General features: G+C 39.1%; 2 protein-coding genes across 5 annotated transcripts in view; one reads left to right on the top strand and one right to left on the bottom strand.

Annotated features, from left to right (window-relative positions):
* Positions 1-3581, bottom strand: part of ZBTB49 (zinc finger and BTB domain containing 49) — a 19471-nt gene extending 15890 nt beyond the window's left edge. The window contains exons 1-2 of one of the 3 annotated variants that reach the window (XM_075091871.1): positions 3467-3581; positions 1819-1992 (exon numbers count right to left, since the gene is read on the bottom strand). In XM_075091871.1, coding sequence (XP_074947972.1) covers positions 1819-1970 — 152 coding nt within the window. In that variant the 5' untranslated portion in view covers positions 1971-1992; positions 3467-3581. The remainder of the gene's footprint in view (positions 1-1818; positions 1993-3466) is intronic. The other 2 variants (XM_075091872.1, XM_075091873.1) reach the window with 2 other exon arrangements.
* LYAR (Ly1 antibody reactive) lies at positions 3579-14169 on the top strand. 2 transcript variants are annotated; one of them, XM_075091883.1, is made up of 9 exons: positions 3579-3700; positions 4152-4343; positions 5273-5387; positions 7349-7456; positions 8866-8949; positions 10840-11176; positions 11454-11558; positions 12462-12547; positions 12864-14169. In XM_075091883.1, the coding sequence occupies exons 2-9, from the start codon at positions 4222-4224 to the stop codon at positions 12996-12998; spliced, it is 1092 nt and encodes a 363-aa protein (XP_074947984.1). In that variant the 5' UTR covers positions 3579-3700; positions 4152-4221; the 3' UTR covers positions 12999-14169. The 2 variants fall into 2 exon arrangements, with proteins under 2 accessions (XP_074947984.1, XP_074947985.1); XM_075091884.1 differs by lacking the exon at positions 3579-3700 and adding an exon at positions 3734-3872.

Here is a 14169-nt window from a genome sequence, read left to right as displayed (position 1 = left end):
GGTGTATTTATGGACTATTTGCAAAAGTCAGTTGACTCAGAATGGTGCTTCTCCTTCCATCATGGCAAATAAAACAGGACATAAGAAGTTCTCAAGTACTAAGGAGAAGATAGACCTCAAAGTCAGCTAAAGTATTCTCTTCTGGCAACTGAGCTTGTCCAACTAACTTATTAAAGTTCTTGTTATTAAACCTTTCTCCACAAGTAGACGAGAGGACGGTAACAGCAAAAAGGATGGCATTCTTTTCAATATATTTTCTCATATGTAAGAATTATCTTTTTTTACTGGTACGGATGAGAACCAAGTAAAAGAATAATGAAGACTACAGCTAAGTGAGCCTAAAACAGCCAACCAAGACCCACTCAATTGTCGTTGAATCCTCAAAGTGTCAGAATTCACAAGACTTCTTACTATTTGATGAAAAGTATTCCTAGCATCAGAGCTTTAGTTCTTCACATTCATAACCAGTCCCAGACTAAGTGGGTTCATACTCTGCCTCAGTCAGGAACTTCACACCCTTCCACTGAAACTCCCAGTCTATTACCTGATACTCTCACAGTACACAATGATACATAAATGGGGTCTGGTTGCTCCTCTGTAGTTATTTTTCTACACTAGGAAATGCCCTGAACTTGATGATTCCTCTCTGTGGGTTAACTCTCAAATTAGGTTTTGCTTAAAGGTGGGCATAATATCAGTGAGCTCTGAACCTTAAGCAAATGAAAGTCTAGCCTTAAACTTTAGAAATGCAGAGTTTCAGATATATCCCCATACTTAAGCTGTCCTACCTTCACACCTGCACACTACTCTGAAGCCAGTGTTCACATCCAAATTCTTTCATAAACCCAGTCCATACTATTTAAATTAAAACCTGAACTGTAATGAACAGATCTGGGTTGAGAGTCTAAATTAATTAGTCACTTATATCCTATTGAATTTTAATAAGACTTGAGCTCTTAGTTCTTTTTAACTGCTTTAAAAATTCAGTCTTTGAGCATAATTTCACTTCATCATCAGGATTACAACACTATAAGAGAAAAAGGAAAAACAACCTCTCATCTTTTTCCCCTGGTCATAACATAAAAAATAATTTTCTTCTGTAAGAATTGGTAGCCAAACTTTAGAGATGTTTCAAGAAACAAGGTCTAAAAACTGCCATATCTAACAGCTTACTCATAACTAATGTAAAACACTAAGCTGGGAGAATTGGCACCCCCCAATATTTGGAGGATCAATGAGGGCTATACAGGGGGGAAAGAAACCAGCGGTGTGGCTTCATGGGCCACCTGTATACTTTAAAACACAGGTACCATCTCTGAGAATCTGTTCTAAATAGAGATTGAATAATAACCTATATAGTCAAATTTTAATTTGAATATACAATTGATGAAACAATTCACTTTATCCAGGAACGGATAATGTGAATTGTTTCATCAATCATATCCCTTATCTGGCTCTGTTCATGTACTCTACTATGCCCCTTGTAAAGAGTTATCTTTTCGTACTGAAATACTGATTGTGGGTCCATGCTGGGATCCATCACGTAAGGCACGGTAAGCAAGTAAGGATCGAGAAAATGCCAAACTCAAACAGTGTAGTGGTTAGCTATGTATATCCAGAAAATAAATTAGGATGGTCACTGTTTTTAATTAAATACTTGATACAGATTTATCTCTGGACAAACAATTTAGCTTCTCCCCTTGCACGCCAACAGTTGCTTAGTCTGCAACTACCAGAAAAAATATACCCTTCCTGGAAAAAACCTCAACCAACAGCATTTAGGTCACTTCTTTAATAGAAGAATTTTCTATCACATACCTGAAATATTGACTGAAAGCAGCTAACACATTTTTGTGTGCTTTGAAGCAGACACCTTTTACCACCAGCATGCAGTCACAGAGAAGACCCTGAATGCGCTGTTCATGTAGCTGCTGGAGAAGATGACAACTATGGCTAGCAACAGTGTCCATGCTAGAAAGTCACTTAAATTACCTACAATGAAATAAAATGCTAAGATGAATTTTATACATTAAGTTACAAAATTAATTTAGAATACGAAGAACAGTTTTACAATTTCTTTTAGCTCCCAAAGGAAAGAGACTTCAGTTTACACCTGCGATGTGAGCTCTAATGACATTTTTCTAATTAAAGATGAGTAACAGTATTGCTCACCAGCAGAAATACTGCAACATACATGGAAAATATCGATTTCAGTGAAGTTTTGCTTATAACAGCTTCTGCAAAAATGTGCTAATGACATGCCAATAAACTGAACTCCATAACCACAAAAAACCCCAATTTAGACAACTTCGACAAGAATTAGATTCTAAGGCAAAAACATATCACATCTACAAAATCAACAGCATTTGTAGAAAACTTCCGTTTCTTCACCCTTTAAACCGAAAAGGGAGAACACTGTAGTAGCATTATTTGTGCTGTATTTGTTGCTCAATACACATGTTGCATGCACATTTCCCACGCAGATCTGATCCATTAGACAAGTTATTAAGGTAATTTTTTATTTAATACAATGTAAAGTCTCTTTTAAAAATCACTTCTTTGAATAGGTTGACCAGAAGACAAATAACATGTCCACACACACAACATGTTTACATTCAAGTCTATACGTCCCTTCTTTGGAAGAGAGAGACACTTCCCCTGCGCACATGTAAATATGAAAGAAAAATTCCAACTATTAAAACAATTGGAACTTCTACCTAATAAATGAAGCAGAAAAACCACCTCGGTTTAAACGTGAGAAGAAAGCGGTTGCCTCCCTTCTCAATTCTCGTGAGCACTAAAGGCTCCACATTTTAATTTATTGTCACTCTCTGATTCACTGCCTCCTGCTGCATTAAGATAGGCTATTATATTGTACTTTTTTCCCAATCTTTTGCGAGGATTTAAAATAAAGAAAGCACACGTTTGCCAGATCACTGCTATTTTTTTGTGTATGTCTCCCACGACAGCACCCTGCGAGTACTTCAGCAACCTGCGAGCTGAGTGTCGGCAGCCCGGCGCCTGTCTCCCAGCGGAGACGGCGGACGCGCTGCGCTGCTCCCGAGCACGAGGAACCCCAGCAACACAGCGGCTTTTATGCTTAAACTGCCATTTCGAGTTCCCCTCAGCCCTGCCTCACTAAAGCTCAGGCCCAAGGTGCCGCCTGGAGACGGGGACAGAGACGGAGAAAGGATCTGCCTCACAAGACAGGACCGGGCACGGCGGGGAGGGCGGGCGAGCCCTGCCCCGGAGTAAGCGACAAGAGGCACCGTGGGGAAGCGCAGAAACGGAGCGTGAGCGGCCGGTAGCAGGGCGGGAGCAGCCGCCGCCGCCGCCGGGGGACGGGGCTGAGGGCGGGAGGACGCGGCCGCCACACAGCCCTCAGCGGGGGAACGCGGCGCGGCCCGGCGGAGGCGGGGAGAGCGGCCGCGGGGAGGGGGCCGGCCCTGCTGGGCCCAGCGCTTACCGGCTTCGGCCACCTCCCAGCTCCATTTCCGCGCGGCCGCCCGGCGGCAGCCCCAGCCCCACCATCGGCCTCAGCCCGCCGCTTCCGCTATTGCTCCTGCTTCCGCTTCCGCGGCGGAGCGGTGGTCGCGCAGGCGCAGAGCGGCGGCGGCGGCGGCGGGGAGGGACGGCGTGGGCAGGGCGGCGGCGCAGGAGCACGTGCCGCGCGGGGCGGCAGTCGGAGGCGGTGGTGGAGGTGGGGGGGGAGGCAGTGCGAGGGAACCGGCTGCCGTCGGGGAGCGGGGGGGCCCGGGGGCGGCGGCGAGGGAGGCAGGAGGCGGGCCGGCCTTCCCGCCCCGCCTGGCCGGGCCCCCCCCCCGGGCGGCTTCCGCACAGGGGCGCCGCTGGCCCGGGCCCGGCGGAGGCGGGTGAGAGGGGCGCGGGTTGTCTGCCGGGGAACCGAGAACCGCCGCCTGCGAAGCGTATCGGCGTGGGGCGGCGGGGTTGGGGGCTTGCTGGTGTCAGGGTTGCTGGTGTCCCTGGTGCTGAAGGCATCGGGCGAAATGAGTTTTTCCTTGCGAACTTTTGCACCTGCAAAATCAACTGCTTCGATTTGCTGCCGGCGGACGCACGGTTGTGCCTGTTCTCGGCCATCCAAGTGCTTTTTTCAAGCTGTAAATAAAAGATCGCCTCTTTGTATATTCTAGGGCTGTGCTTGTGCGGGGAGGCAACAGTCTGTACCCATTTCACAGAAGCGACCGGCGGCTCACCACCAACATGGTAGTTTTCACATGCAACGCATGTGGAGAATCTGTGAAGAAAGCACAAGTCGAAAAACATGTGAACATCTGCAGAAACTGCCAGTGCCTTTCTTGCATGGACTGTGGCAAGGATTTCTGGTAGGTAAAGGAGGGGAATTAGCCTTGCTCAATCTGCAGTGGTTGTCACAAATACAAGTTTCCTATAGTGTATTAGAATTAAATTTGGCAACTTCTGGATAATTCATATTTGTATTCTAAAATTATACATGTGTTTATATATTTTCAAGCTTAATCATCCAAGTTTGAGCTGCAAGGACAACTAAAGCACACAGTAAACAGCTGCAATTTCTTGTGCAGTTACAAATGACAGTGCTTTCAGCTTCTGATCATCAACTGTTACTTATTCTGCTACTGCAGAAAGAGTGATATTGGCAATAACATCAAAAAATCTGAATTTGGTTGTCACTTTTCAGAACGCAGAAGAAGGCAGCACTACTATCTACTTTCAAAATATAAACGTATGAATTTGTGTAAGAAGATACCTTTGTCCTCAAATAACGATTGTATTGCTCAATACTTCACAGACAAAAGGTTAAGATCTATGTTATTCATTCCTTTTTGGGGACACTTACATATTGGTCAGAACTACACTACCACATTAGTATATCTATATTTAGGAATTAGGTTTTTGCAAGCATTTTTCACCTGCTTTTCCGATTTTAAAACATGTCATTTAAAAACACAGATACGCATTAATAGCTGTGCATGTGGTACATGTACAAATGTGCAAAAGTTATAGAGTCAATTAATAAAAGCAGTGGTATACTGGAGACATCTGATTTTGCACATCAGAAATTTTCACTGAAGGCTGTAGGATGACAGAAATGTCAGCAGTCTTACATACTTCAAGCACTTTAAAACTTTACTCATATAAGCGTTGACAGTATTAAGGTTTAAATATTAGATGCTATCATCTGTTACTTCAGTTTGTTCATTACGTAAGTCTTGCATAGTTCAAAGGACTGAAACACTTCAGTGAACTACAGTTAAAAATCTCCTGTGTTCAGGGGTGACGATTATAAGGAACACGTGAAGTGCGTAAGTGAAGACCAGAAATACGGTGGCAAAGATTTTGAAGCCAAAACTAACAAAGGAGACGCTAAGCAACAGGAGTGGATTCAGGTAAGATTTGTACTATATATGGATACGATAAATTAACTATTGTTTATAATCATTAAAGACACAGGAGAGGCTATACTGGATCAAAGCAGAGATTTCTTTTTGCCAATATCCACAGCTTTCTTTTGGCAATTCCTTGGTAGGTCTATTGCTTGTCCTGGTAAGAAACACACCTTTTGTTTGTTTTGAATCTGTCCCCTACTACTTTGGTTTCGTGTTCCCTAGTTCTTACATAAAAAGAGGCATTGATCATTGTCCACCCTCTTCACACCACATACACTTTTGTAGACCTCTGTCAGGCATCCCTGTCCATCTCATCGTCTCTGTCCCAGGCTGAAAAGTCCTGTCCTGCTCAGTTGTTCTTCATATGTAAATGATATCTTTGGTCCTCTGAAGTCAAAAGAACTACATGCACTGTTGAAGATATGGATGAACCATAGATTTACTCTGTGTCATAATGATGTTTTCTGTGTCCTTTATTCCTTTCTTACTGACTTTTGTCAGTTTATGTACTTTTTTTTTTCACAGCTGCTGATCATTGTGCTGGCATTTGCACAGAATTGGCTATTTCAACCCCAAGATCTTGTGTCTAAGCTCCAGTGTTCAATTCAAAGCCTGCCATTTTAGATGTGAAGTTAAAATTGCTTTTCCTATGCATTCTGCTTTACTTGAATTTGTGTTGAATTTAATTCACTTTTTTATTACTTAGTCACTCATTCTCATAAGATCCTACTGGAATTCTTCACAGTCCTCAGCCTGAATAGCTTCATATCATCAGGAAAGTTTTCCTGCCGTCTTTTCAGATATTTCGTACATATGTTGAACAGCAGAGAGTGCAGGATGGACCACAGGAAATGTCTCCTATCCTTTCTGTCTTACCCTTCAGGTAGTTATTTATCCTATGCAAGAACATACCCTCTTATGGCTGTTAGTTTCCTTTAAAAGTTTTAGGAAGGAACTCTCAAACACGTTTTTAAAACCCCATTAGATATAATTAGTTAGATCACTATCCACGCATTTGTTGATTTCTATCTCATGTAAAACACAGTACTAAGCTCATGCATACTCAAGGCATACAATAATGCCATTGAAGTAAACAGATTAGTGCCATTGTTGAGATTAAATATTCTTTGCATATGTTGTTTAAAGGCAGTATGATGTGAATGCTATTGCTTATGAAAATTGTTAGCCTTCCTCAGTAGTAAGTACTTTCTACACAGAAAGGTGAGGGATTATTACAGAGCTACCTTTTCTGGTAGTCTTAACGTATCCGCAAAACCTTTCAGTAAACAGATTTTCAGAAGTACCGGAAGGCTCTCCAGTGCCCAGTGGCTACATCTTTATTAAATAAAGGGAAGCTCAGAGCCTTTTTTCCCCCACAAGCAGCAGTGCTCTTCAGGTAACTGCCTTGAGGCCCTGGCCTAACCTCCTCTGTTCTCTTGTGCTGGCACCCATAGCACAGGAGTATTCCCGAGCTGTTTTATGGGGATTGATGCTTGTTGAAGCTGGAACTGCTGCTAAAAGAAATGTATGTCAAACTGTGGTCTCAAAGTTAGCCTGATTTTTCACAATTAATTCCTGAAGTTTGCAAAAATCAATCAGCTGACAATTGCTTTTCTTAATGCAGGTCTTTTTCATGCTGCAAGAATCTCTTATGCTACTTTACTTCTAAAAGTTTTTTATTACAGCTTGTAACTTGTACATCAGAAAGCATTGGTGAGCAGTCCTGCCCGCCTCCACTTACTATATAAAGATTTATATAGATAACTTTGAGGCATCTTATGATCTGTGATACCAAAGGTTAGTGTTTTTCCCATGCATATTGAACAGTTGTTTCAAGCAGGCTATACAGCCTGTGGGTACTGGGCGATTTCTGTCCAATGTGTTTCTGACTTGCATACCTTGCTTGTATCATTTGATCGTTATGCTTCTTTGCTGATTTAATTCTGTTTTTCTGCATTCAGAAAATTCATGAAGTTATGAAGAAGCCAAACATAAGCCCTAAAGTGCGGAACATTCTGGAGCAAATGCGTGTCTTTGATAATATTCCAAGAAAAAAAGTAAAGTTTCAGGTATGTTTTAATAGAGATTTATAGTAATCCATGCAGTGAGCTTAAAAATAGACTTTCTTAGTGAATGGCAGTCTCCTTTAAAAAAGGTGGGACAAATTGCTTATTTGGGTGTTGATAAATAGATGGTGTAATAGCTGAGTTTCAAATACGCAAGGTTTGTAAAATCCGTCTTGCTTGAAAGGACTCTGTGTGGCATTTTAAGTAGGTATTAAGCCAGACTCACCATTCAGGTAATCTCCATGTGTAGGCTCGTTCTTGTTCTAATACCTTTCTTTTTTCTATTTGAGATTTCTATTGAATGTCCAAATTCTTAGACATACTTTTAAAGGAGTCTTATTTCAGTGGCTTTGTGCTTTCTGGTAAAGGCAAGATACAAATCTTGAAAGTTTTCCTGTTGCTCAGTATTCTGACAGAGTCTCCCACATTGGATGCTTCACTAAAGTTTGCATCACAGCCAAAGCAAATTCCAAATGTTTTGTGTGGCATCAGTAAAGAATTACTGATGAACTGGCCTTTCTTCTTTTTTTTTTTTCTCCTTCCTTTCTCCTGTTCTGTGCCTCAGATTGTGAGGCTGAGAAGATCATGATTGCTTCCAAAGCACTCAGATAGAACCTAATAGAGCTGTGGTGAAATTGCTGCTAGCGAGTTGGAGGTTAGAATACTTTTCTACAAAATTAATGTTCTAAGCAGGAAAAGTGATATTGTCAAGAAGCCTCTTTCTTTTTGGTGAGCTATGTTGCCGTGGAAGATCAAAGGTTTTTGCAATTCCTTGTTCCAATTTACCAATGCAGCTTTCCATTTTCATTGCAATGCACAAATCTTTACGTTAGGTTTTACTTAGAATTCCACATTCCAGAAAGTCAATATATTGCTGATAGCGTGAGCATATTATAAGTAGAAATTTACTGCTTTGTTTTCATTTTCAGCAGGAACTCCTGCAGTAACCCCCAAAATTTTCAGATGTTTGCATTGGGGTATTTACTTAAATTTTACTTTTCTGTAATAAACTACGGTGTCCATTTAGAAGCATGACCATCTGTCCAGTACACTTATAAATAAATAAGATCGAATCCATAATGTTTTAACTCATCGGAACAGTCATAAGGTTTGGTAGGACATTAACATAACCAGCTGTATTCAAAAGCTTGAGGATTACCTTTTCTATATATTTACCTCTTCTGGATTACTGTTGGTGAGGCAGTTGAGGGGCACGGTATAGCCTTGTAACAGTACACAGGCGTTATGCAAAACAATTTCGCATGGAGTTTTAAGAGATTTGTAAACGTCTAACCAGATCTTAATCAGAAGTGATGAGATTCTCAAATGAATAAAAACAAGAACCAAATACATGGTAATCAATAAAAAATCAGAGATGTACCTTTCAAGTTACTGTTTTTTTTCCTGCACAGAACTGGATGAAGAACAGTTTGAGAATTACTGACAGCACTTTGCAAGGCCAGGTGTGGGATATCTTCTCTGAAGCAACCAGAAACGTAAGTTAAGTTAGACGTACAACATTGTACCACAGGAATACAGTCAAAAGTGCTGGAAGGAAAACCTTTCAGACTCCCTTTGTAGATGTTAGCAGAAATACTGTCTCCCATTGTTACAATGGATTATGTTATAATGTAATATTCCTAGACTAAATTGCTGATGTGTGGAACATACTCTTGCTGAAGTAGTTGTGCATACTGGGCAGGTTGTGGTTAAAAACTTTGACCCAGTGATATGATTGTGACATGATAATCAGAAGGCTAATTTAACTTTATTCTACGCTATTAGTACATAAGAAAGGGGAAAACACTACCTTTATCTTTTAGCACACGCTAAGAAGGAATAAAACAACATCTTTTCAGAACTTTAGTGGCCTCAAATTTACGTGTATTGGAGTGGGAAATTAACAGCACCTCATTTATCTATTTTATTAGTGGAGAGAGATGAGATCCTCCAGTTTGTGGTGCAAATTCCTCCCACTTCTGTGTCCAAATCATGGGCTCACACTGACCTTTCTTCTCAGTGCCTAATTCTTTGCTATTTCAATACTAGCTTAGCAAGTTTTGGTAGGGTGTTGATTTTATTGTTTATTAACATCTATTACTGCTCGAGAAAGCTGTTACAGAAGCTTACTTCTCTGTTGATGCAAAGGTTGCTCTCCCCCTCCCCCCAGATTCTTTTGAGGAAGAGCACAGGCCTGGCTTTGACATTAATCCCTTGTTGACCATGCTTCATGTTCTTGATTCAATTATTCTGGTTAAATCTATTGGTAGTTTTTCTGAAGAATCCAAATAGAAGAGCCAGGAAGGAAAGAGATGCATTTTTTTTAAAATGGTATGAACCTAACATAAACTCTGGGCGCTGAATTTCAATTGCTGGAACGTTAATTCTCAGTCGATACAACGTCACTGAAGTCATAAGCAGTTTCTCTGGCTTTAAACTGATTTTTTTTTTAATAAATCTTGAATCTGAGCAATTATTTTATTTAAACACAAGTAAACAATTTACATTTTCCATAGAACAGAGCATTAAAACAAAACATATAACACAACTTTTTTGTTCAGATCATTTCAACGCATCTTTAGGAGTTCTTAAAAACATCTCAGGATGTTCTTTGTAATACATACCTTGAAGTGTGTGTACTCCAAGGAAGTTCTTAAGTGCAATTCAAATTGAAGTGAAATTACTCTTTACAAAAACATGTCGGTATTAAGTTGCTTGTATAAAAATGTATTCTCTTTCTAAAAAGCCACATTAACGTTTCAGTAATTGTATTTCACTTCTAATTATTAAAGTTTAATTTAAAAATTAAAATTTTCATTAATTTATTAATTATTCTACAAGAAAATTATTATAAGCCCAGGAACAGTAAAAGAAAAGCAAATAGGTTAAGGTGAGAAAAGTACAATTAAAACAAACAGCAGTGCCTTTGTTGACATCATGCAATAATAGTTTGTTGTCCCAGACAGGGAATTGGGTGGCGAAGCTAAGATTATTATTCAAGGGCTGAATATTTGGGAATAGGTTCTGTATGTTGCTGTAATATGCTGTATCTTTGTGTAAATCAGAGTTGTCTCTCCCTTCAATTAATTACATTTAGCAAATACGTTAAAAAACCACATAGACAATTATTTCAAATAGAAACCATATATGTTGTAAGATAACATTTCTTCTGTGATGTCAATGTAATTAGCATTTAGGCTGTTAAGTTAAAAGAAAAATCAGCCACACTCTGTAGTGCTATTTCTCAGGTAACAGGTATCACCACATGTAAGCAATTTAAGGGAATTCAAGATGTTAGTGTTCTTCGTGAATTATGTAGTAGAGAGAAGTTGCAATGTCAAAAAAAAGGCATGTAAAAAGTGTAATAATCTGTCTTTCAACAAAAGATTTCAAGTGAAAAAGAAGACGACAAACCACAACAGAAGGAAGAGAGGCAGTCTGCAGAAACTGGGGAAAAAACAATGGGAGAAGAAAATGGGATTACAGATGATAAAATTGAGAGGAAAAAGAATAAGAGAGAACGAAAAGAAGAGAGACAAAAGAACACAAAAAAGGAGAAAAAAGACTTGAAATTAGAAAACCAGTCTGAAGTAAAAAAGAGTAAAAAGTCCAAAAAAAGAAAGCAGAGCTTGGCGAACGAATTTGAAATAAATGGAAACGGCCATCAGCGTGAAATGGAAGAGGAAACAAATGTAAAGAAACGCAAACACAAACATGTGGAAGGTATCCATCCTACACCTTATATTCTTGTTTGTTTTCAGGATGCTTTTTCTCAGTGCCTTAAAACTCAACAATTCTACCTAAGTAGAATTTCTAAGTGGTAAGTTACATATACAATTTAGATTGCTTTTTAACGCTGTGGTTTCGCAGTCCTTTTGTAAAATCTCAACCTCCTAGGACATATAAACTGACGTTACAAGAACAGAAACTTGAAGTCACGTCAGAACTTTTCTTCTAGATTTATGATTTTTTGTGTATGTTTATCCAATCCCATCTCTAGAGGAACCTCATATCACAACAAAGAGAATGAAAACTGAAAACATTTCAGAAGACATGGAAACACAAAACACCAATGGCAACGAAGAAAACGTGGGAACAGATAAAGGTATTCTTAGAGGGAGTTTAGATAGTTACAAAACTATTCTGCAAAAGACCTAGTGCAGAATATAAATACAGTGCTTCTGCAGCAAACCATGAAATAAATTGTGCCTCAGTATACATATACATGTGTATATTCAGTATACCTTATCTGTTCCAGAATAAGTACACTTAACACCTGATGCTGAATTACATCTCTCATTTGTTGCTTCTGCTGTGCTGGCAGCCTTTGGCTCCGCTTGCTTTCACTGGGCAGTGAGGAATTTGGCACATTTGTTTCACCGCAGCAGGTCTCTTCTCTGCTGCCATACACATTAGCCAGCAAAGAGGGAAAAGGTTAATGGCTCTTGTGCATCTCTTTATCTCTTATATCCCCATTTTTGCTCAGTGAATCATAAATTGGAATTCAGCTGTGTTTGACCTTAGTTTATGCTTAGATAAACCTACTCATACCTATCACCCAACACACTATTGCTGGTGGAGAAAGTCTGTACTTGAACATACAGATTGTGTATTTGGCAACTACCAATTAATGACCTCTGGAAGGGGGTACCGTGTGAAATTCACTACCTACCTGTGCTCTAAGGGAGAGTAGACAGGATCTTCCCAACTGTTCCTGTATGATGTAAGAGTTGCTGCATAGTAGCTGAAGCATAGAAGTTAAGTGAAAGCAACCCTGACCTTACTTGTTCAAGTTGGTTCTTCATGTCTATCCTATTACAGTCTTCAGAAACAGCCCACCTGACTTTATGCTTAAGACACCGGGCTGCTGTAGGGCCAGTAAGATAACAACTATTGTGGTTGCTGACCTCTTCCAGAATTAGGAGGTTGAAGGCTGGTTCCTACTAGAGAAGGAGACTTGGAAATACCTGATTTTACTGATGATGTTGTACACCTAATTATTTTCTAGGTAAATTCAACTGGAAGGGAACCATCAAAGCTGTTCTGAAACAGGCTCCAGACAATGAAATTTCAATTAAAAAACTAAGAAAAAAGGTACTGTACAGCATGGTTTTTTTAGTCTCCTTTGGTCTTGTGAATTTCTTTCTGTAATGCTTAAGTTCATAAAATCCTGCCCAACGTAAACAAAACAGTTTGACATTAGTTAACAGAATATCAGTAGACAGAATGTCAGCTGAAGGACATGTTCTTTATTGCTTACTGGACTACAGAAGAAATTCAGTGCTGATTCTGCAAAGGAATAATAGCATGATAGATTCCATGCTACTTTTAATACAGTAACATGAATGTATTATTGCTTAAAGCAGAATCATCTTTACTAACTCAAAACTGTTCCTCTGTCTTTGTGCAGGTTATAGCTCAGTATTACGCAGTAGCTGGTGAACATCACAAATCAGAAGAGGATATTCTAGTCCTGTTTAATAAGAAAGTGAATAACAATCCCAAATTTAAGGTTTTAAAGGACAAAGTTAAACTCCTGAAATAAGAGTTTGCATACTTTTCATAACCTTTGTATTTTAATCTTGCAGACTGAGTCAGTCTTCTGTCAGCTGTACAAATATGTATTGGTCTCAATTTAAATTGTATGTGTGACTGCAGAATTTAACTTTTAAGACTGGATTCCTCCTCTTTTTATAGATATATCACAGAACATTTTCAGATATTTTATTTTTTGATTTTATGGAAGATGTGTATTTTTTGGTACAAGTTTTAAGAAGCATTGAAAATAATTGCTGCCTACTGTATTAAAATTCTGCCAGTAGTGGATATAATTTACAGGCATGAATGTTTATCAGGACCTGGGGTGTGGGTTTTTTTTGCAGAAACTATTGTAACAGCAAACAGGGTTTTCATATTGAAAAACCAGCCATGGAATACGTGTTTTGTTATGCTAAAATTCAAAATGGTATGACTGATGTCCCTGTTATGCACTGTAGCTAGTATATGCAGGCTTTAACAACCTGTTAATTCTGTGTTGTAAAAGGCATAATTAAAGTGTCTGTCAAGTTTGTGTATGTAGTATTGCACATTCAGTGAAAATCTAAAGACTGAGTTACCTATATATGCATAGCTACTGCATACTTTAATTAGTGATGGAACTGACTTCAGTATAAGTGCACTAAAAATTGACTGGTGAAATTAATTACTTTAAAACACCACCTTAACTGGAATAAATCTTGCCACTTTATGATTGTATATTAAATCCACAGATTACAGAAAATTTGGAGGGGCTGTTATATTGCAGTCACCAAAAAAATTTAGGCAGGCCATAAATCTTACACGTCTGTAAGAGGCAATGTTGCCTTGGGAAAGTTACTTGAAGTCTATAGGGTTTTAATCAAATGCAAAATAATTGCAGATAGAGAGTTTCCTACCATGAAGTAATCTGTTAAAAACAGTGGTAGAAAGCCAGTGAGAATTTCTTGTAGTAGGTGGTATGGTGTTTTGGAAAACTGCATAGTGATTTCAAGAGATACACTTTTATAAAACTCCATAATGAAAATATCTGAATTTATAGAAATATTGAATATTTTAAAAGTATAAATATGAAAAAATTAACTGATACACTGGGTCCAGTTTTTCTGAGTACATACTTGTCTTGTTTATTATTAAAGTTGCAATAAAAATACCTAATAAATTTCAGATCGCTTCAATAA

This window comes from Phalacrocorax aristotelis, chromosome 4 (assembly GCF_949628215.1).
Source record: "Phalacrocorax aristotelis chromosome 4, bGulAri2.1, whole genome shotgun sequence".
In the NCBI taxonomy this organism is placed as follows: Eukaryota; Metazoa; Chordata; class Aves; order Suliformes; family Phalacrocoracidae; genus Phalacrocorax; species Phalacrocorax aristotelis.
Note: the sequence above shows the minus strand (reverse complement) of the source record. Positions and strands in the feature narration are given on the sequence as shown.

What these genes read in the sequence shown, in the direction of transcription:
- LYAR (XM_075091883.1), top strand. Translation starts at nt 4,222, where the DNA reads ATGGTAGTTTTCACATGCAACGCATGTGGAGAATCTGTGAAGAAAGCA. An exon ending in AGCAACAGGAGTGGATTCAG is followed by an intron (nt 5,388 to 7,348) that starts GTAAGATTTGTA and finishes TTCTGCATTCAG; the next exon opens with AAAATTCATGAAGTTATGAA. An exon ending in TCTCTGAAGCAACCAGAAAC is followed by an intron (nt 8,950 to 10,839) that starts GTAAGTTAAGTT and finishes TTTCAACAAAAG; the next exon opens with ATTTCAAGTGAAAAAGAAGA.